Genomic DNA, 23,637 nt, shown 5'->3' with positions numbered 1-23,637 from the left:
GTATCCTGCTTTATGAACTTATTTTTAATACACTGAAGGCATACTGCTTACTGAAGGTAGATATGTGGGATCCAATTATAAAACTTAACATGTAAGAGCAGACACAAACAACTGAATAGTTGTGAAAAAATAGAGGATTAATCAAAATATTCTGTTTAAAAATATTAAGTTCAAGGTAAGTGGGAATTTTATGCATAAAAATCATATTGTATAATCAGAATGACTCCTCATTGGTCATTCCGGAGAAACAAGTAGTAACTTTAGTTAAAAGTTAATGCTTAACTTCCTTTTCAAAGTACTTTAGAATTTCACTGTTCAAATTAAAATAAAATATTTTAGCAATTCATTCTGAAGACTGTTACATAGTTCTCATCCCAAGACATCTTCTTATGATGTATAAATAAATCTGCTAGCAAAAAAAGGTAAGAAAGAAAACAATCTAGGAAAAGAAAATAGTTCAATTGAGTCAGAGTCAAAGTGTGATCTTAAATTACTATTCCCCCCCCCCTCGTCATTTGTTTTCACGAAGCCTTCTGGGACTGAAAGAAACCTGCAGGGAGCTCACCTGGGTCTGAATTTTCTATCAAATCTCTTGGCTGTGACACAGCACAGGGGAACACTAATGTCACCCTATTTCACCAGACGGGAATATCTAACCCCATTCGGCCCTGGGCAGCAATGAGTAACATTACAAAAGTGCCTAAAGTCTATAATTATTCAGCAACAAAGTGTACTTCTGTAGTGATGATTTTACCGTACTGTTCGGTTGCCTTAAGACCAATGAACCATTAAAAAAAAAAAAAAATTTAAAAACCTGAAATTCAAACCGTCAGTAGACAACCATTTCCAAGTTGAGACAAGATAGGCCCAACCACTTAAAGTCTCCCTCTTCCATGCCTACTTGACACAATTCATATTTCCCGTAATGATCCTAAAGAAACCCAGGTTTCCAGCCCTACTGCACCACGAAACAGGGCCACGGAAGAGCCGCGCACGCTCGGGCGCTCCGGGAGGGGAGCGGGACGCTTCCGTCAATCAGCCTGACCCCGCCCATTTTCGGTCCGCGCGTGCGCGCCGGGGGCTTCCGGGGCCGGCAGGAGCGTCTCCGCGGGCCTGGCTTCTGCGCCGGCGGCCGGGGGCGGCCCGGCGGCGCACAGTGGAGTCCGCTTCAGTTTTATCACGCGGGGCGGGGTGGCCTTCTTGTCGGAGAGCAGGGCCTTGGCGGGAGGCGGGTGCGCGGCTCCGTTCTCCGCGCTCCCGGCCCCACGAGGAGCCTGGGGCTGCCCGGGCAGCGCAGCGCCCGCCCGGGACGGGGAGCGCGGCGCTGCCTTCCCGCCTGCAGACTGGAGGGCGCCGGCCGGGGACACCCGGACCGACGCCGAGTTCTTGACTTTAATTTGGGTGCTGGTGGAAGGGCCCAGGAACCTGACCGGCTTGGGACCAGTCTTACAGTTCACACCTTCGTCTTCCTCGTCACTGAACGCCGTCAGTCGCCTGTGAACACAGAAGCATGTCCTGGTCAGCGTTTACAGGGCTGGGCGACCCGGAGACGCGTCTCCGAAGTTCTATCTTCAGGGCAAAAATCGTTTTCCTCAAGAATTTGAGTCAAAAGGTTCGGAGGCATCAGCCTACCTCATCTCCTCTCCCATCAAGGTCAATAAATAAGTCATCAAGTTTACATGATATTGTTCCTACTTGAAAACACACTCTTTAAAATCACCATAATGTTAATAAGAACGACAACTTGAAATGTACTATGTTATACTAGAATTACACATCACTTGGTTCCTAAGAATCCTCAAGTGGTCCGGAGGATAACCAGGATGATCCCAAGTTGTTTTGTTTTCCCAGAACAACAGTTTTTTAAGAGAGTTATTGAGGAAATTTACTGTTTCACAGTCCAATAAACTCCTTGAGAAATGCTACTGCATATTTTACTCACCTCTTGAAACTTTACACTCTAATTTAACAAAGTTTCTGAGGTCTAAAGGCCACTGTTTAACTTTGTTGTATCCGTATTTCCCAATAATTCTGTAATGCAACATTTGGCATCCAGTAAAATTAGCATTTTTTGAAATGCATTTGGGGAGCTGCTAGAATGGTCAAACCCTTGGTATACTTGGATGCTTTTTGAATTTGAGAGGTACTGGACAAACCTTCAGAGATACCTGAATTGAGTCTGCCATTCATTATAAAAAGTCTGAAGGCAGAGCAGTGTTTTAATTTTTAAAAAATTCTATTTATTTAAACAAAAAAAACCCACCCTAGTTTACCCATTTCTTCCCTCCCCCAGCCCTTGCCTTTGACAACCACTAACGATTAGTTCTTTGTATCTAACAGCTTGGAATTGATGGGGGGAGGGTCCACATATTAGATCATATTAAATCATATTAGGTATTAGATCACACTTATTTCACTTACTGCCCTTAAGGTCCATCCATGTTGTAACAAATGGCAAGATTTCATTCTTTTTTATGGATGAATAATATTCCACTGTGTGTGTGTGTAGCACTTATATACACACACACCACATCTTTTTCCATCCATCATTGACACTCGGGTTTTTCCATATTGTAAACAATATTGCAATGAACATAGGGATGTATATATCTTTTCAAGTTACTCTTTGCATTTTCTTCGGATAAATACCCAGAAGTGAAATTGCTGGATCATATGGTAGTTCTACCTTTAATTTTTTGAAGAGCCTCCATACTATTTTCCATAGTGGCTGCACCAGTTTACATTCCCACCATAAGTGCACAAGGGGTCCCATCTCTCCACATCCTTGCCAACATTTGTTCTCTCCTTCTTTCGGATAATAGCCATCCTAACAGATCTGAGGTGGTATCTCATTGTGGTTTTGATTTGCATTTCCCTGATGATTACTGATGTTGAGCATCTTTTCATGTACCTCTCAGCAATCTTCTCTGGAAAAATATCTATTCAGATTTTCTGCTCATTTTATAATCTTTTTTTTTTTTTTTTTGCTATTGAGTTGTATGAGTTCCTTACATATTTTAGATATTAGCTCCTTATCAGATATATGATTTGCAAATATTTCTCCCATTCAGCAGGTAGTCTTTTGATTTTGATAGTTTCCTTTGCTTTGCAGAAGCTTTTTAGTTTGATATAGTCCCACTTGTTTACTTTTGCCTTTGTTATTTTTGCTTTTGGTGTCAAATACCAAAAAAAAAAAAAAAATCATTCCCAAGGTCTATGTCAAGTTACTTACTACCTCTGTTTTTCTTCCAGGAGTTTAATGACTTCAGATCTTATGTTCAAGTCTTTAATCTATTTGAGTTAATTTTTGTGTATGGTGCAAGATAGGGATCCAGTTTCATTCTTTTGCGTGTGGATGTCCAATATTCCCAACACCATGTACTAAAGAGACTGTTCTTTATAGGTATCTTTATTTCTGGGCTTTCTATTCTGTTCCTCTGATCTATGTGTCTAGTTTTATGCCAATACCATACTGTTTTAATTATTATAGTTCTGTAATATACAGTAGTCTGCCCTTTCTGCAGTTTCTGCAGTTTAAATTACCCACAGTCAACCATGGTCTGGAAGCAGATGATCCTCCTTCTGACTATAATCAGAATGTCAGTACTAGCCTAACACCGTGTCACAATGTCATTCATACTATGACTACTAGCCTAACGCTATGTCTATGTCCTTCACTTCATCTCATCAATACGCATTTTATCATCTCACATCATCACAAGAAGGGTGATGTACAATACGATATTTAAAGAGACCCCATTCAGATAACATTTATTACAGTATATTGTTATAATTGTTCTATTTTATTAGTTATTATTATTAATCCTGTGCCTAATTTATAAACTAAACTTTATCACAGGTACGTACATATAGGAAAAAACATAGTACATATACAGTTCAGTACTACCCGTAGTTTCAGGCATCTACTGGGGGTCTTGGAACATATCCCCTGTGGAAAAGGAGGGGAGGGGACCATGTTAATTGAAATCAGGGACCATGAGGTTTCCAGCTTTGTCAAATCTTCTTTCTCAGGATTGCTTTGGCTATTCGGGATGTTTTGTGGTTCCATACAAATCTGAGGACTGTTTGTTCTATTTCCATAAAAAAAAATGCCATTGGAATTTTGATAGGGATTGCACTGAATCTGTAGATTGCTTTGGGTAGTATGGACATTTTTACAGTATTCTTCCAATCCATGAGAACAGAATATCTTTCCATTTATTTATGTTTTCTTCAGTTTCTTTCATTTCTTTAATATCTTATAGTTTTCAATAAGCAGGTCTTTCACCTCCTTGGTTAAATTTATTTCTAGATATTTTATTCTTTTTGGTGCAATTGCAAATGGGATTTTTTTTCTTAATGAATCTTTCTGATAATTCATCATTAGTGTATAGAAATAAAGATTTTTGTGTATTAATTTTGTAACCTGCAAATTTACTGAATTTGTTTTCTCTAATTGTACTGATGGTTTTAATGTTTTCTATGTATAATATCATGCCAACTGCAAATAGTGCCAGTTTTACTTCTTCCTTTCTAATTTGGATGCCCTTTATTTCTTTTTCTTGCCTAGATGCTCTGGCTAGGACTTCCAGTACCATGTTGAATAAAAGTGGCAAGAGTGGGCATCCTTATCTTATTCCTGACCTTAAAGGAAAAGCCTTTCACCATTGATTATGTTGCTAGCTGTGGTCTTGTCATATATGGCCTTTATTATGTTGATGTACAGTCCCTCTATTCCCACTTTGTTGTGAGTTTTTATCATAAACTGTTGTTGAATTTTGTCAAGTGCTTTTTCTGTATCTATTGAGATGATCACATGATTTTTGATATGATATCAAAACCTAATGAGACATTTGTTTCAGTTCACAACAGTGATGTTGGAAAATCTTAAATTTACCTCCTCCCATGGATACACTGAGTTTACATCTACATACAGAGCAATTTCCTCTTAAAATCCTAAAGAATAGCTGAGTGACAACTACACATTATTAGTAGAAGAAAGGAAATAAAGATTAGAGCAGAAATAAATGAAATAGAGACTATAAAGACAATAGAAAAGATCAATGAAACTAAGAGCTGGTTCTTTAAAAAGATAAACAAAATTGACCAACCTTTAGCTAGACTCACCAAGAAAAAAGAGAAAGGACTCAAATAAATAAAATCAGAAATGAACAGATGTTACAACTGATACCATGGAGACACAAAGGAGGACTTCCTATGAATAATTACATAGCAAAAAATTGGACAACCTAGAAGAGATAGATAAATTCCTAAGTGATTAAGAGGTACAAGCTTCTGCTTATAAATAAGTCATGGGGATGAAAAGTATAGCCTAAGGGAATACTGTCAATAATATTATATAACGTTGTATGGTGACAGATGGTTAAGGACACTTAGCATGGTGAGCAATGCATAATGCATAGAATTGTTGATTCACTATTTTACACCTGAAACTAATATAACATTGTATGTCAACTATACTACAGTATTTTTTTAAAAAAGGAAATAAGTAAATAAATAAATTTTTAAAAATTCCTAGAAACATACAACCTACCAAGACTGACTCAAGATGAAATTGACAATATGAACAGACCAACTACTAGTAAAGAGATTGAATCAGTAAGCAAAAAGCAACCAGGGCACCTGGCTGGCTCAGTCAGTGGAGCATGTGACTCCTGATCTTGGGGACATGAGTTCAAGCCCCACATATATGGGGCCTGGAGCTTACTTAAAAACAAAACAAAAATACTCCCAACAAACAAAAGTCCAGGACCAGATGGTTTCACTGGTAAATTCTACCAAACATTTGAAGATTTAATACCAATCCTAAACGTTTCCAAATAACAGAAGATGAGGGAACTCTCCCAAATTCTTTTTATGAAGCCAGGAGAACCCTGATACGAAAATCAGACAAGAATGCCACAAGAAAAGAAAATTACAGGCCAATACCCCTGGTGAACATAAATGCAATAATACTCAACAAAATATTAGCAAATCATATTCTACAATACATTAAAAGGATCGTACAACAAGACAAGCATGATTTATTCCAGGGATGCGAGGATGGTTCAACATCTGTAAGCCAGTCAATGCGATATACCACATTACCAAAATGTAGGAATAATCAGAGGGAATATTGTCTGAAATGATCGTAAAACTGTCAAACAACCACCGTCGAAACCCTGCCTGCCTCTTCTACTGCTTGCATCAGTTTCATTTCACGAAGATAGTCTCCTGAACAGGAAGTGTAATGGCAATTCCCCTAGTTTTCTCCCTCTTATCAGCACTGATGCATTTTCAGAGGCAAATAAATGAACTTTGATCCTGGAAATAGGATCATAATGGCATGGTGATCTGAACACTGACATGCAGTAGAGAATACAAACATATCCAACCCTAAAACTACTAAACGTAACTAAATTTAGTTAAGTGAATCAAGTCATTCTTTAGGACCTCGCAGTTGCTTCTAAGTCATCAATATCATTATCTTATCCATGAATCAAAAACCATGCTTAATAAACCAGAGATAAGACAAACAGAGGAGAATCTCCATAAAACCATTCCTGCTTGTTTTTTTCTGTCCACAACTTCCACTAGACTCTTGACCACGTTTTCTCAACCTTAGCATTATTGCCATTTATGGCTGAATAAATCTTGGTTGTTGGTGCTGCCCAGCACATTCTGAGATGTTTAGCAGTGTCCCTGGGCTCACTTACTAGGTCCCAGTAGCATCTCCCACCCCACTGTGTCTCTGAATATTGCCAAATATGCCCTATGGGACAAAAGTGCCCCCATTTGAGAACCACTGCTCTAGACCCAAACAATATTTGCTAACTGTAAGCCCAAAAAGCAAAATAAATAATAATAAAAAGGAGAGTCTTTAAGAAAAAAGATCGTTGAACAAGAGATAATGAACTACTAAAAACTGAATAAAATTCTCTGCATTTCTGTGGAAGATCCAAAGGGTTAGAAAAAAAAAAAGAAAATCAGAGATTCTACAGGGGCACTGAATCAAATTCTAGAACAGATGATCAAGAAATCAGAACATCCAAAAACCATGAAAAATATGATTCTAAATGTATTTAAAGTGAAAGGCAGAGATGTGGAGTGAAGTTAATGCTAATAATTTCATAGAATTATAAGAAATACCATTAAATTGGGCACCTGGGTGGCTCAGTGGGTTAAAGCCTCTCCCTTCAGCTCAGGTCATGATCTCAGGGTCCTGGGATCGAGTCCCAAATTGGGTTCTCTGCTCAGCAGGTAGCCTGCTTCCTCCTCTCTCTCTGCCTGCCTCTCTGCCTACTTGTGATCTCTCTGTCAAATAAATAAATAAATAAAATCTTTAAAAAAAACCATTAAATTAAAATGCTATTTGTGGTAACAGGAAGGAGAAAGGAATTCAGAGTAAGTCAGAAGATTTCAAATATTAAGTCTAATAAGTAAGTTTTTGACTACTGACAATAAAGGCTAGGATTTCACTTTTATAGGGAAAAATACCACAGCATTCTCACTGTATCCACTAGTATTCTTAAAAGCACACTCTCCCAAAAAGGACATACTGTAAGTCAGTTTTAGAGAATTATTTCCAATGTTTAGATAGTTTTGATAATTTTGAATTTATCATGATTTATATTTTGATGGTAAGGCAAAGCACTTAGCTCAGTGATTAGTAAGTTTGGTAAGGTCAAGAACCATTATTCGTTTCCCCAGTAAAAGCAGTAAAAATACAGGTTCAAATTCATAAAGTGAAAAACAGTATGAAGAGAGCACAGATAACCTCTTTCGAATCGGGGCCATGTGACGGAGGCTTCCAAGCAAGGGCCGCTCTTCCAGAGTCCAACATTCTATGAGCTCATGAGGCACCCGCCAGTAGCTAACACCTGGAAGATAAAAAGGCAGAATTAAGAGAGCCACTGTCCCCTGCAAAAGGTTCAGCAGCACGGTTTTGTGTAAGACTAGGCAGAAAGAGTTTGAAATTCAGGCCATCTGAAGAAGGTAGGTGTACACCGGAAGTGTCCCCGAGAAGAGCCAAGGCAACAGCGGCCCAGCTCAGGTCTAGGAATGGCCGGCCACCAGCCCCAGCTCCGCCAGTGATGTTCCGCAGGTGGTCATACGGGTCCTGCACAGGAGGGCATGCGCTGTTAAAGGCGCGGGCTCTGGGGCCAAGACTGCCTTGGTAGTCTTGTCTTGCCACGTCTGTCACTCACTGACCATGCGACCTGGGGAAAGTTACTTAACTTTTCTGTGCCTAAATTTTCTCATCTGTGAAATGACAACAATGGTGCATACTTCATAGGTTGGTTGCGATGATTAAATGAGTAATAAATGCAAAAAGCTTAGTATATGTACTGGCACCTGAACACTTAAGAGACATTAGGTACTTTATTCTATAAATCATAATGTTGACGGTCATGTAAAGATTAGACAGTGAGGGTTCTAACTGCCACCCTATCTACCTCATTGGGTTGCAGTAATCATCAAATAAGGTATATTTTGTGAACTACTCTGTAAGAGGCAACCACTATAAAAATATGAGCTATCACTACCTTACAAGCAGCTTTTCAAGCAAGAATAATCAGAGTTAATGTGTTAGGTCAAGATTGTGGTCAAATTTTAATTTTTCAGTCTGGTTAGGTTTCTGAATGGAAGTTGGAAATGTATTTTTATGAACCTCAAAAACATTATGCTGAGTGAAAAAAAGACAAACACAAAAGGTCACATAGCGTACGATCTCAATTACAGGAAATACCCAGAATAGGCAAATGCATTGACACAGGAAACAGACTGGTGGCGGCCAGAGGCTGAAGACAGAAGAGAATGGGGAGTAACTGCTTACAGGTACTGCCTTTCCTTTTGGGGTGATGAAAATGTTTTGCAACTAGATGGAGATGGTGGTTATACAACATTGTTGACGTAGTAAATGCCACTGAAGTATATGCTTTGATTTTATGTTATGTGAATTTCACCTCAATTCTTAATTAGCAATAATCGTGCCTCGGATAAACCTCATTGGCTACGATACTGCCACTGTGCAAAGCTTCACCCCAGTTTTTAAAAAAGAATCACAAAAAATATATAAAAATGCATTTTAAAAAGACTTTAAAAATGATGTTAGATAAAAAGTGACTGACTTTTCTTTTTAAAGTAATTTTGAAGTCCCAGGAATGGATATGGTGTCCTGTTTTTTTGGTTTTTTTAAAGATTTATTTATGAGAGCGAGAGAGGGAGAGCATGAGCAGGAGGGGCAGAGAGAGGGGCAGAAAGAGAATCTCAAGCAGATTCCACAAGAAGTGCGGAGCCCAATGTGGGACTTGATTCCATGACCCCACCCTGAGCCCAAACTGACAGTCCAATGCTCAACTGACTGTGCCACCCAGGCACCCCTGGTGTCTTGTTTTTTTTTAATCATTAAAGATTTAGTAATATATATTAACCAACTTAGCAAGTTGGGCATATAAGTTATTATATATAATAGATATATCCAGTATTCACAGAAACCTATGGACCTCGTTTTAAGACAGTAATTTTCTGGAACTGCTTCATCATGCTCCCAACCTACTTACGCTACAAAAATATTCCCAAATCTCATCCATTAAGACTTTTTTAAAGTCAGGTTTATTGAGATATAATTTATATAAAATAAAATTCACCCTTTTAAAGTACTCAGTTCAATGAGTTTTGACAAATGTATAGTTTTTTTTGTTTGTTTGTTTATTTGTTTTTAAAGATTTTATTTATTTATTTGACAGACAGAGATCACAAGTTGGCAGAGAGGCAGGCGGTGGGGCGGGGGGGAAGCTGGCTCCCCACTGAGCAGAGAGCAGATGCGGGGCTCAATCCTAGGACCCAGAGATCAAGACCTGAGCCAAAGGCAGAGGCTTAACCCACTGAGCCAACCAGGCGCCCCAACAAATGTATAGTCTTATAATCAAAGCTATAGTCAAGACATAGAACATTTCTGTTACCCCCAAAATCTCCCTTGTACCCCTCTGCAACCAGTGCCTCCCCTCCATTCCCTAATGTTACCTCTTCAGAGGTGGCACATAAATGGCTAGCTTCTTTAGCATGATGCTTTCAAGATTCATCCATGTTGCTATACACATTAATGACCATTTCTTTTTATTGCTTATATTCCATTATATGGATATACCACAATTTAAAAACTTTTATTTTTTTTTTCTCCCTATAAAGTAATTCACTTCCTTTGTACAGAATTTGGATTATATAGAAAAGTATATATTAAAAAAAAATCAAGATCACTTCTAATCCTGAAACTAGAAAACATGGTTCATGACACTTTGATGAATCTGATTCCAATCTTTTTCTTACTCATATGATAGGCACATAATTGAACATACTTTATATTTAATTTTGTTTCCTGCTTTTGATCATTCCATGATAGCTTATTTTATCATGGGCATTCACCTATGTAAAAATTATTCAAAATAGGGGCGCCTGGGTGGCTCAGTCGGTTAAGCATCTGCCTTTAGCTCAGGTCATGATCTCAGGGTCCTGGGATTGAGTCCCACATTGGGCTCTCTGCTCAGTGGGGAGCCAGCTTCTCCCTCTCCCTCTGCCTGCTGCTCTGCCTGCTTGTGTGCTCTGTCAAATAAACAAATAAAATCTTAAAAAAAAAAAAGCTAATGGTTATTTTTTTAAAAATTATTCAAAATAATTTTAATAGCTATAGCTCAACTATATCCCACAGATGTACCAATATGTATTTAATCCTCTATCATAGACACTTATATTGTTTTTATTTTTTCTGTTATGAACAATGCTTCATTGAACACTCTGTTCATAAGCCTTTGTCTGCATTTGTATATGACCTTAGGGTAGATACCTAAAAGTAGAATTATTGAGTCAAAGAATATAAAAAATTTTGATGTTATTGATATATAATGATAAATTATTTCCCAATAAAGTGATATTAATTTTTACTCCTGCCAAGAATTCATAGATCTCTACTAATCTGGTATAAAAAAATAAGTCTCATTTAATATGTATGTCATTGATAAATAACAAGTGTGAACCTCTTGCCACGTGTTTATCTCCTTTCCCAGAAATTTTGTGGTCATGAACTTCGCACATTTATTTACAATAGGGGTTGAATTGACTTTCTAATCAGTGTAAATAAATCCAATCTATTTTAAGGATATTCTTTGTCCAGTTAGTGTAATATTTTTATCTAAGTTTTTATTAGCCTTTTAATCTTATTTATACATTTCTGTTTTAAAGTTAATATATTATTATGTAATCAAATTTATTCATCTTTGTCTTTATGATTTATTTTCCAATTAAGAAAACAGTTATTTGCTTAAGTTTCATTATAGTTTACTATAGCTTCATTTTTCATCCATAATTCACCTGAGATTATTTTGATACATGACATGAGGCTAAGGTTGTTTTCTCCCAAGCATATTTCTCAATTATTAAATCATCTATCTTTTTATACCAATATTTAATACTCCTTATCACACAGTATTTTTATTCTTACAACTCCACTGGGGTTTACTTCTGATCTCTGTATCTTTTCTTATACTGGAAACATATGGTTCTTATTATTACAAATCTCTATATAGTATTTTTACTATCACACAGTGATAGACTCGTTCCTCTAATGACTTCTACTCTCCAAAATGTTCCTATTTCACTGGCTTATTCTTTCAAAGGAATTTTAGAATCATTTCCTCAAGATTCCTCAAGAATTCCACTGATATTTTGGTAGGAACTACGTTAAACCTGTAACTTAATCTGAGAAGTACTGATGTCTTCATGATGAATATTATAAAATCTCTATGAATAGACTTCCCATTCGGAAGCATGGTATGTCTCACCATAATCTTTGTCTTTTTTTTTTTTTTAATAGGTGGATGGATGAATTGATGGATGGATAAACATATTTTGGCAGTTTTCTTCACAAAAGACTCCACAAAAGCATTTTTTTTTCCCCACAAAAGCATTTCCTGATAGGTCAGTCCTAGTTATTTTGTTTATTGTCATTGTGAGTGGGATTTTTCTGCTGTGATTTCTAACTAATCTATCATAAGCTGGTCTCTGTTTACTTATATAGTTTGGTCTACTAAACTCATCGTTTAAAATACCTTTAGTTGATTCCTTTGGGTTTTCTTAAAGGACATACTGTCCCCAAATAATAAATGCCTTCTTCCTTCCAATAATTCTTTATCCTACTTCTGTATCCTTTCTGGTGGTTTTCCACAGGCCTTCCAGAATGGTGTTAAATACCAATGATACCTCATTGCATGCTTTCAAAAAAGCTAAAAATCAGTCTTACACTCCGTTAGTCAGTGATATCAGCTCTCCACTTCAGCTTCCTGAGTCAGTGGACAGAGAAGCCCAGCCAGGGCCCTCCCGAAGGCTCCTGGGCTCTCTGTCGGCCAGTCCAGAGCCACAACAGGAGACACAGAGAACACAGGGTGGGCGGTGGGGGGCGGGCATTGTTCCTCAACTTAAGCCTAAGTGTCTCAAAGTCAATTAAATCTAAAATAAAAAGCTTAAAGAGAATAGCACTTTTTTTTTTTCTATCTGCTTGAGGGGTATGATTTAGGAAAAATAAATAAAGGAGGAAAAGTGAGGGGGACAAAGTCGAGGAAAGGAAGGAGGGTTGGTACTAGCAACCCACCCAAAAGGAGAACAGGTAGTGGGAGAGTTTTTAAAAGCCTCGTCCTCCTTTCCTTTTATTCCATCTTATGTGACTTGCAATGTCTGTCTCTACCAGCTTTTAAGATCATTTGAGGACCAAGATGTGTTTTATTTATCTGTGGACCCAACTTTAGGGTTTCTTACAGGGTTTGCACCTAAGAGACATTCAATACATACTTGTTAATTAAGAAAAAAGCTTAGACATAAAACAGTTAGCGTTCTGTGATCCTTACAAGTGGCAAGGCCTCTCTGAGACTCAATTTTCTCATCAGTGCAATGGTAAACAGCATCCAGAATTGTTTTAAGACTAAGAGATACTGAATGTAAGCCACTTATCACACCGGATACTAAACAGCATTGTTATTATCAAATGATACGAGCGGTTGGTAAAAATGGTCAAATTTCAAAGTGTGTATTTAAAGATGATTGTTTCTTAAGTGTTCTTCAGATATCTTCTATGGTATTATTTTCATTTTCTCTTTTTTTAACTTTTCCTTTTTTTTTTTTTTTTTTTTAAGATTTTACTTTTAAGTAATCTCTATACCCAACATGGGGCTAAAACCCACAAGCCCAAGATCAGGAGTTGCATACTCCACTGACCGAGCCGGCCAGGCAACCCTCCTTTTTTCTTTTGATTGTATAATGCATGCTTAGTTTAAACGTACACTTCCTGGGTACAAAGCTAGGCGCACAGTAGGTGCTAAATAAACTGTTGTTTAATTGAACTAAATAAGCATAACTAATAGATGCTGAAATTATAAACTATTTTTTAGGTCACTGGATTTTAAACAATTAGTAATATCTAGCTATTCGGGAATTTAAAGTTTTTTTGTTTTTTTTTTTTAAGATTTACTTATTTTAGGGCGCCTGGGTGGCTCAGTGGGTTAAGCCTCTGCCTTCGGCTCAGGTCATGATCTCAGGGTCCTGGGATCGAGTCCCACTTCGGGCTCTCGGCTCAGCAGGGAGCCTGCTTCCTCCTCTCTCTCTCTCTGCCTGACTGTCTGCCTACTTGTGATCTCTCTCTCTCTCTGTCAAATAAATAAATAAATAAATTCTTTAAAAAAAAAAAAAAAAAGATTTGCTTATTTTACAGAGAGAGAGCGCAGGGGGAAGGGCAAAGGGAAAGAGAGAGAGTGTCCCAAGCTGACTCTGTACTAAACATGGAGCCCAACTACGGGCTCGATCTCATGACCCTGAGATCGGGATCTGAGCTGAAACCAAGAGTCAGATGCTTAAACACCTGAGCCACCGAAGCACCCCAAGAGATCTCAAGATTTTTAAGTAAACTGCCTTAATCAATTATACTACGCGGCGACAAATACACAAAGATATACTTGACCTACACAAAGAAATACTTTCTCAAAAAGAGAAATGCAGCATTTGAGCTTACTTTGTTTTTTGCCATGAAATAAAAGAATTGTACTATACCTTTTCCTTCCCAGGCATCGAAGGCATCCATCATTTTCTTCAGTTCAGCTACTGAATAATAGCTCCAAATGTACTGAACATTATTTCCCGCCTCTCTAGAAATATTGCGAAAGGTGATGAAAACATACTACCTAAGTATGAATGTGTGCATGTGTAGACACACACACGCACACACACACAACTAGATACTCACCAAGTACTTGTTAATTAAGGGGAAAAATATTTTGGTATTGAATAACATTTCTTCTGTGACCCTCCCTTAAGTATATAGATAATATATTATGTATTATATACTATGGGTATAATATGCTATACTTGTGCTAACCCACATTTGGTCTCTTTTTACTGTGGTAAAGCACTTGTTAATTCCACAATATAGACTGTGCAGACAAATCAACAAATCTTTAAAAATAAGTTTTCTAAAAAATTACTTAACCCCAGGAAGATTTTAAGATTCGCCTTTGACTAAAACTTGCATAGCATTATGCCAAGCACTCACATATCTTATATAAACATCCTGGAAAGAATTCAGAAAATGATGACATATTTAATCACCTAATAAGCAAGTCATGGGGTCATTCATTAGTCAGTAATATGTGACCCAATCCAGCCACCCAGAGAATTAAAAAAATAACAACAACAAAAAACAGGACTGCTAAGTGAACTGACCAATGTTAAGTAAATTTACAGAAAGAATATTAAGAGAATAACCCTTAAGAATTTAACATGTTTGAGTCATAGAATTTTAAGGCTGGGAGGGACCAGGGAAGTCCTTCGTTATTTCTCAGAACAGGTCACCAAGGCACAGGCCAGTCCTGGGTCACTCAGTGGGCCTGCTGACTTCTAAGCAGTGCTTCTGCTCCTGGACTACGTATGGTCCGGGGGGAGAGAGCCAGGCAAGCAGGGGGCTTTGCTTTTCTTTCTTTTCTTTTTTCTAAAGCCTCAGGGGATTGTGATGCCCACTCCCAGTTGCAAGGCAATAGACTAGACCACTGTGGTTGTCCTGTGGCCTACATGCACATCATGAAGCTGGTCTTGCCAGCCAGGGTTCACGCTGCGCGCTGCCCAGTGTCGATCATGTCCTCTAGTCAACCACATACTCCATTCAGGAACACCTCTTACAAGACACCAAGACTTTATTTTGTTCCTTTTCCTATTTAAATTTGGACATACCTTTTAAAAATGCTTTTACTGTGAATTCTTCCTCCCAGCTGCTTATCAATAGCATCTGTTCCATCCGTTTTTGTGGAGTATACACCGATAATTCTGCTCTCACAGCTTGCACCGGATGTGTTAAGATAGTGGAGAACCCAAACTGTTGGCTTATTGCAAACTAAACCATATGAATCACAGAAGTCTGTTAGAGCCTGGAGCAAAAAAAATATACAAAATTTGAATTTAATTCTGGAGTAAAGTAAAAATGAATGTGCTCTATTTCATGTAAAGCTGCATTTTAGTTGGTCATATGGGAAATAAAAACATTATAAATTTCGGCCTAGTCTTTATGCCTTGAAAAAGCAAACATGCTTTTGTTGAATTTGAGGTGAGCGTGGGCCAAACCACAAAAGCCACCACCCAAAAACCCAACACCTTTTCCTCTACCGAATCCTTTCCCACAGAGAAATTGTATTTTCCTTTCCCCCCTCCTTTAGCCTCACTACCAACATTATTTTTAATTTTAAAATCTTCGTATGACAAAAGAGCTTTTTCTTCTCCCTTTATTCGCCCAATTTCCCCTTTGACTCAGTCTTCATTTCACCTTCTACTGAGTAAGCCTCATGGTTGATGCTTATTTTTAACTCCAAGTCCAATCATGAATTAAGCAGATTAACTTGTTCTTTTCCACTGACAGATAGGGATACATGAACCCCATGCAAACTGTAAGAACTCCTTTGGCACTTATCTACCTATTCATTCATTCACTTGAATATTAAGAAGCTGCTCATGTGGTGAGTGGTTTCTAGGGTCCTGAACACAGCGTCCCAACCATCCTTGAATTTATAGCTAAGGTAAAAGACAGTCAGCAAGCCATCAGTGCATAGCGTAAGTGCGACCAGGGGAGCCGATGTCACGCGAAGGGACACAGAGCAGTAGGGCTTCGCCCACTGGAGTGGCAAGAGCTTTCCCAGGGAGAAACAGCATTACTCCTCTGGGAGTGCTCTGAGGACCGGCACTTTTGTCTGCTTTGTCTAGTATCCCAAGTGCCTGGAATCGTGCCTGACTCAAAGGAGATGTTTGTATTTATGGACTCAAGTGAATGAAAATAGGACCCTCATATGTCTTACAGTTTCATTGAATATTGCTATCTAACTGTATGTTGTATTTCTTTGTGTCCCACGTAGTCCCTAGAGCAGGGCTCTATACACCTAAGACACTGGAGATAAGTATGTGTTGGCTGACATGGTGAATGTCCTTTTTGCATACAAATCAGAAAAGACTATGGAGTTGAGACTTCAGAAGATGAATGTCAGCCCACCCCAACTTTCCAGTCAGGTGTTTTAGCCCCATTCTGCAGATGTGGCAAACAGCACCCAATAACTTCTAAGTAACTTCAGTAGCAGAACCCATGCAACCATGCAAATTCCTGAAGGGGATCCGGAACCAAATCACCTTTCTCTTCATGCCGCACTCCTAATAACCGTACCGTCAGCTTGCTCTCCTAAGCCGATGTCCAAATTAAATCAACTGAGATCAGTTTTCACTATTATTAATTATCTAGGAAAAGTATTTTCCTTTTAGATCCCCAAAGGTGTTAAAAGTCAATATAATACTTATTGGTATGACAAAAACAGGTAATGACACTTTTCAAGTCATGTAAAGATCCTTAAAATGTGATTTAAAGGAGAAGCATCTTTAAAAAAAGATTTACTGATCCCAAAGTAAATTAATCAAAATGATGTTTTAACTTAGTAACAAACTGCTACATTCACTAAATCAGGTAGGAGATTTTATACAATCTTTTATTCATCGTGACCATTCTTTTAAAAAGTCATTTCAGTAAATAAAATGCCACTATACTGTTATGTACTACAGTATTGCTGTTAATTTACAAAGAACCTAAAGACCAGAATACTTTTAAAAAGCCATCAAAAGATATTAAATCTTTTCTCTCTCTGTCTACTTGAGATCTCTGTCTGTCAGATAAATAAATAAAATCTTTAAAAAAAAAAGATATTAAATCTTCAATGAGAGAGAAAAACTCCAAAAACCTCTGAGTGGCAATAAAATACACTTTCCTAGACCACAGAATTTTGGTATTAAAGAAATTAATAGGGGTGCCTGGGTGGTTCAGTGGGTTAAAGCCTCTGCCTTCGGCTCAGGTTATGATCCCAGGGTCCTGGGATCGAGCCCCGCATCAGGCTCTCTGCTCAGCGAGGAGTCTGCTTCCCTTCCTCTCTCTTTGCCTGCCTCTGCCTACTTGTGATTTCTGTCTGTCAAATAAATAAATAAAATCTTTAAAAAAATTAATAGTAATTAAGAAAACTGTCTTCAAATGTTAGAAAAAGTAAAACTTTCCCATGTTTGGCTTATGTGGCAACACAAGCTACACAAAATAACACACATTGCTTTGTGTATAAAAATGTAAAAATATATACACATATATATTTTTTAAAACTTAAGAAAATGCCAAGACCTTTTTAAGTTCTATATTTGACCTTAAAGAATATGTCTCCATTTCATTGGCCAAGTGGTCAGACAGGCTGTACGGATAAGGGATGCCAAAGTAATCAGCCTCTTCCTGGAGAGCAACTCGGGTGTGCTCGTCTGTGGGAATGTGAACTTCTCCATGAAGATAATCCAAAAGGTATTTAAATAGATGTCCATCACGGTCAATAACACAAGCCCCTAGAAAACATTCAGTTCAAAAATCATTGCATAGATACACATGATCATAGATAAAATTTCAACATGTCCAACTAAAATCAGACTGAAGACCTCTACAATGAGAAACTTAGTAGCTACGGTTCAAATGGGGTTAGTCAGATTTGGTGATTCTCTGTGTTTTCACCAACCGTACAGGAAAATGTATTCCAAGCTCCATTTGGGATTTTGGATGCAATGACCAGATTCCCGCTGTGGCCCTCTAAAAGCCATGGAGACCCCAGACTGCTCCTGAGATGTAAACTTACCCTAACCTCAACGCTGCCCAGCCATGAAGGACGTATGGAGCTCCTCCCTAATGAGGGAGTGCCCTTAACACGTCATATTTGGCTCTAAGCCGGCTGCTAGTGTCCCTGACATATAAACCCAGGGCTCCTGATGCTATGCTGGTACTATTTTATGACAATTTAGCAAAGTTGATGGAAGGTTACTCAGTAATTCCTTTTCTCCCTTGAGTAGCTTAGAATAGAAGGGATTAAGAAGCTAAAACGTGGGGGGAAAAAACCACAACCCCTGCTTACCATCTTTTCACCAACAATCTTCCTACCCACGTAGCCATCAAGCCCTAGCCACCAGCCACTGGTGTTTCCCATTCATTCAACTGCCCTCCAGCTGACAAATCACTCTCCTAAGACCCAGGGTTACCAACAGTCCCCTGTGCTCAAGACTCCTCACTCCCTCTCTTCTGACACAAAAGCAAGAGTGGGTTCTCTGAGCCCCAGAACACCGAAGAGGGGCAAAATGCCTTACTCGTGTGGCCGAAGTTTCTCGACAACCAGTAGTCAGTTCAGTAAACACCAGAGAACTCCAAGCAGGGAGAGCAGCCCAGATCTCTACCCTTGTGTTTTACAGTCCCTTCTGGAACCCCAATGTTCAGTCCTCCCCCCACTAGGTGACTGACATTTTCTCGTGTGTACATGTCAGCCCACACAAGGCTACGCAGCTAGAGGTGGCAAGTTTCATGCTAATTCAACACTACCACTGACTGCCCTGTGAACTAGGAGGACGGCTGCTTTCTCCAGAGAAATCGGTGTTTTAATCTGCAAAACACAGAGGGACGCCTCAACACCTTCATCCGTGGGGTTACACGGATGGAACAACATTCCAAATACAATCAATCCCCATAATGAGGTCACGGTTGGCCTTTACACGCATTCGTCTTCTTGTCAACTTGTAGTGACAGTGTCACAGACTCTAGAAACTCATATTTCATTTCTCCATGTATTTAATGAATCACCATTCAGCCCTAATGGTCTCAATAATTAGTACACTGGTCAAATACATCCTATTGTAATTACAAAAACCAAAGGGAATTCAAACTAGACTATTTTAATGAATATTGATGACCATGCTTACAGACTTTAGGTATTTACCCGATTCATCTGTTTTTAGAGGAAAACGACCACTGAACATGGATGCCAGCATCGAGTCTTTAAAGCGGCACAAGGACTCACGTCTGGCTGTGTAAATACAGCCACCCACATTCAGTCGAAGAATATCTAACACCTTTTCTTCTGCCTTGTGACCTTCCATTGCTCCCAGCAACACCTGAATTTTTGCCTTCAAACGCTTTCAGAAACTGCAAAGTAAGGGCGGTCCTGTTCCACCTCTGTGAAAACAAAGAACAACCACTGCTGACATGTCCTACAATGCACTAAGTAGATAATGAAATAAACACATTTTAATGTGACTCAAATTCCTCAGCTCTGACAATACTGAAGGGCTTTATGTAATATTAAAGAAGTCCGAGATATGCTGGGAAGCTGGGAAACTTTGGCTCAGAGCATTTGCAAATGATAAACTGTCACCAACCAAATCATAGCTATTGAAATGACCATGTAAAGAATTAAAATAATGCGTTGAATGTCACATATAAAGCAAAGGTGAGACTTGCTTATGTTCTCTGGTACTCACATATTTTCTTATGCTACAATATGCTACAGTAAGTCTGAGGGAGCTGTCTAGACCACAGAGAGGGTCAGCACGTAGCGTGGGATTAGGCTACGAGGCTCTACCACTTACTAGGGTGGGACAAGTACTTATCTCCCTCTGCTGTTTCCTCGTCTATAAAATGGACACAGGGATGGTGCCCACCTCAAAGGACTATCAGAGGAAGGACCGACAGGACATATAAAAAGCTAAGAGAAGCTGACAGAACATACAGGACAGTCTCTGGCTCAGAGTAAGTACTTGGTAAGTGATAAATATTATCTATAATGATATAAATTTCACGATAAGGTGAATACTGAGGGATTGAGATTGGCTCCGGGGATTTAAGGAGACGTAAGAGCAGAAAGTATTAACAATCATCATTGCAGTTCCCAGGTTAGGTCACTAAGGAACACGTCATTTATCGACTGAAATCAGGATTTTATGTATACCAGCAGCCAGACCGGTCCAGAAAGCAACAAATAACACCTCTAAATCATGTGGTTTCTCCAGTCCAAAGCGGCTGAAGCTTTAGGGAAGTTTTAAGGATCTGATTTGCTAATCCTCTCAGGAGATGGATCACCCCAGAGGACTGTGGGGTTTCTACCGAACCGAAAAAAACATGGTGAAAAAGCTTCTCCTGATATAACTGCACATTCCACAGCACCTGTAAAATGGCTGTCTAGAGGCTCAGTCCTGGCAACTCACGTGTACTGCGAGCATCCTCTCCGAGATGCTCCAGTCTGGCCAGTCTCTAATGCATCAGGGAAAGGAGACCACTGGTGTCTGACAAAAACACTGGGTGTCAAACATGGTCAGTAGACAGAAACTCTCACGGACCCACGGTCCAGCTTTCCAACGCCACTCATCAATGTGACTTCTTCTGCTGCCTGGAAGTCGGAGGCGCAACCGGGCCAAGATCCAAGTGGGAGAACCACGTGTGAAGCCTGGGAGGGAACGGGCTCGGCCGCCCCAGCCACCAGCCCCCTGGAATCCATCTCTTCTTGAGAGCCCCAGGCAAACCACATCCCTTGCACCCCCTTGCATGAGCTTTCCACGCGCCCCCCAGTTAGAATCCGTGCGAAGTCCACCAAATATACTTTGTACCTCTCTACACGTTTTATCTCATTTATTTAATCCCTATGGGGGGGGGACCATAAGCCCTAGGAAGGCAGACTCTACAGCACTCTTAATAATTCCCATTTACTCAGTGCTTATGGGGTTTCAGTTACTGCAGGAGACACGTGGCAGACATTATCTAATTCACAAAAGCCCCACTGGGTCGGAATTACTGTCCCTACTGACAGAGGAGGACCCTGGAGAAAGACATAGAGGGAGGTGAGCAGGGTCCACACTAGGGCTCCGCCGCGGGTAAGTGGTGGGGTCGGCCCCAATCCGGGCCAGCAGGACCAGCTGCAAGTGTTTTCGCTGCACCCCACACTGCCTACTTCAGCATCGGCTCATCCGCAAGGCCCCTGACCCGGGCACTCCACTCAGTAAGCATCCGTCCATCTGCAGGCTTCTGCTGTGACAGGAGGAACACGGCAGCACCCTGAGCGCGAGGATGTAAAGCCGCCCCTGCCTCACTCCGGTTCTCCTACGGCAGAGAACCATCCGTCACCATTTCAAGGCCAGTCACCGGCCCCGTCCTCAAATGCACCCGCTTAAACACTGGCTGTGTCGGAAGTGCCCTGCCCTCCGTGGAACTGCCCCCAAAGTGCGGCTCGCGGACCCCCTGCCTCAAAACAATCAGAGACGCTTGCTGTCAATTCAGATTCCCGGGCCACAGCACAGAGTCCGGTTCAGAAAGACTGAGGTGGGGTCGGGAGGCCGCCCGCGGACCCCACTTTGAGAAACGCTGCTCGGGGACTTCGCACTCCTCCCACGATGCGGGACAAGAGGGGGAGGGGCTGGGACACCAGAAAGCCCCGCCAGGGTCTCCCCGCTGCCCGGGGGCCCCCGAATCGGCCCGAAGCCCGAGCCTGCAGCCCGGATCGCCCGCGATATCGGCGCGATCCGGGCCCTGCCTCGGGGCGCCCCGCTCCTCCCGGGCCCGCGGCCCACCCGGCGCCCAGGTCCTCTGCACGGGCGGGGCCGGGTAGGCGGCCTCCTCGACTGACCTGCGGCCCGCCCGGCCCTCGGCGCCGACGCCGGACGCCGCGGGGCCCGACGCGGAAGTGAGGGCCTCCTCGGCGGCTCGGCAACTCGGGTAGCAGCGCGGCCCTAGCGGCGCCCCCGTGTGGCCCGGCCCGGCGGCGACTACACCCGGAAAGAGGGCGGCCCCGCCCCGGACACGCCCCTCCCCGCCCCCGGACTGGCCCCGCCCCTCAGGCCGCCTCAGCCTGCGGGCTCGGGTAGGGCGAGAGTGGGAGAGCTCGGTTCCTGCAGGAAAAGGCAAGACCTGGCAGAGAGGCAGAGGAATGTCGCGTCTGTGCAGAGGCTGCTTTTGCGCGAGAAGAAAAGAAACAACACCGATGTTCTGATGGTTCCTGGTCAGTTAAGTAGTAAGAGTTAGGAAGAGTTATGTCTTCTTACTCCCGGGTGAGAGCCCTTCCCTCCAAACTGAGCGGCTCAATGCCAAGTTTAGTAATATACCACATGCACTTGGATAAGTCCATTCGGACAGTGTCTGTACTTTACAAAGCTGTTTCACACAGAGCATTCTTGTTTAATTTAGGCTGTTGTACTACCCCATATTTTTATTCCCATCACAGCAAAGAAAATTGAGGCAGGAGCTATCTTTGAGTGAACATTAATGTCCATCCGATGTTATGCCGAGCCCGTTGCATGATTATTTCATTTTATCTTAACTACACCCCCAAAAGAGTTCGTCCAGCTTCCAGCAGCACCTTACCTCGTACGAAAGACTTTGCTAGATATTTCAAGATGAATAAAACCCAGTCCTGTTTTCAAGATACTATTTCAGGGTACTATTTCTAGAGCCAATAGTAATTGGTTCCCAGTTCCTGTGCCTGGGTCTTAGAAGGGAAAAAGCCAATGAGACCTGCACCCACCTACCCCCTCAGACAGTAGTAGTCCCTGGAGAGTGGGAAGATTGATTCGTCCTATAAATTGAGCATTAGCTGTGGACCAGGCACTAGGAGGGAAGGACTGAACAAGACAATCAGTGCCCCGACCCATGGCACCCACATTCTAGTGCAGTGGTCTGGAAAACTTTACTGGGTGTGCCTGTCAGACTCTGTTGCTAGAGCATGTGATTCTTTATCTTGGGGTTATGAGTCTGAGCCCCATGTTGGGGGTAGAGATTACTTAATAAATAACAGTTTAGAAAAAAAAATACTTTTTCTGTAAATGTTCTAGACTTTGTGGGCCATATGCAGCTGCTCAGTTTTGCTGTTGTGATGTTAAAGCAGCCATAGTTAATACCTAAATGAGAGTGACTGTGTTCCAACTCTGTTTGTGGACTTTGGAATTTGAATGTCACATAATATTCCTGTGTTGTGAAATATTCTTTTTTTTTTAAGAATTTATTTATTTGACAGAGAGAGATCATAAGTAGGCAGAGAGGCAGGCAGAGAGAGAGAGAGGGAAGCAGGCTCCCTGCTGAGCAGAGAGCCCAATGCGGGACTTGGTCCCAGAACCCTGAGATCACGACCCGAGCCGAAGGCAGAGGCTTAAACCACTGAGCCACCCAGGTACCCCTGTGTTGTGAAATATTCTTAAGGAACTTTTTTCAAACACTTAAATATGTAAAAACCATTCTTCGATCCTGGC

The 23,637-nt window shown here is 40.8% G+C and overlaps 1 protein-coding gene and 1 pseudogene across 5 annotated transcripts; both read right to left on the bottom strand.

Annotated features, from left to right (window-relative positions):
• Positions 1-502: 502 nt before the first annotated feature.
• Positions 503-22,144, bottom strand: KCTD18 (potassium channel tetramerization domain containing 18). Of its 5 annotated transcripts, none has more exons than XM_032860129.1 (7): positions 22,023-22,144; positions 19,347-19,582; positions 17,726-17,937; positions 15,265-15,458; positions 14,092-14,186; positions 7,778-7,880; positions 503-1,494 (listed from the first exon to the last, which is right to left on the bottom strand). In XM_032860129.1, the coding sequence occupies exons 2-7, from the start codon at positions 19,504-19,506 to the stop codon at positions 1,032-1,034; spliced, it is 1,227 nt and encodes a 408-aa protein (XP_032716020.1). In that variant the 5' UTR covers positions 19,507-19,582; positions 22,023-22,144; the 3' UTR covers positions 503-1,031. The 5 variants fall into 5 exon arrangements, with proteins under 5 accessions (XP_032716020.1, XP_032716018.1, XP_032716021.1 ...); XM_032860127.1 differs by lacking the exon at positions 22,023-22,144 and adding an exon at positions 20,570-20,833; XM_032860130.1 differs by lacking the exon at positions 22,023-22,144 and adding an exon at positions 20,611-20,833.
• Positions 8,925-9,039, bottom strand: LOC116869248 (annotated as a pseudogene).
• Positions 22,145-23,637: the final 1,493 nt, after the last annotated feature.

Source organism: Lontra canadensis, unplaced genomic scaffold (genome assembly GCF_010015895.1).
Source record: "Lontra canadensis isolate GAN:19392208 unplaced genomic scaffold, GSC_riverotter_1.0 scaffold18, whole genome shotgun sequence".
NCBI lineage: Eukaryota > Metazoa > Chordata > Mammalia > Carnivora > Mustelidae > Lontra > Lontra canadensis.
The sequence above is the reverse complement of the archived record's forward strand: the minus strand, read 5'-3'. Positions and strand labels throughout refer to the sequence as shown.

What these genes read in the sequence shown, in the direction of transcription:
- KCTD18 (XM_032860129.1), bottom strand. Translation starts at nt 19,506, where the DNA reads ATGGAAGGTCACAAGGCAGAAGAAAAGGTGTTAGATATTCTTCGACTG. An exon ending in TCTAAAAACAGATGAATCGG is followed by an intron (nt 17,938 to 19,346) that starts GTAAATACCTAA and finishes AATGTTTTCTAG; the next exon opens with GGGCTTGTGTTATTGACCGT. An exon ending in CGATGCCTGGGAAGGAAAAG is followed by an intron (nt 7,881 to 14,091) that starts GTATAGTACAAT and finishes TTTATCTTCCAG; the next exon opens with GTGTTAGCTACTGGCGGGTG.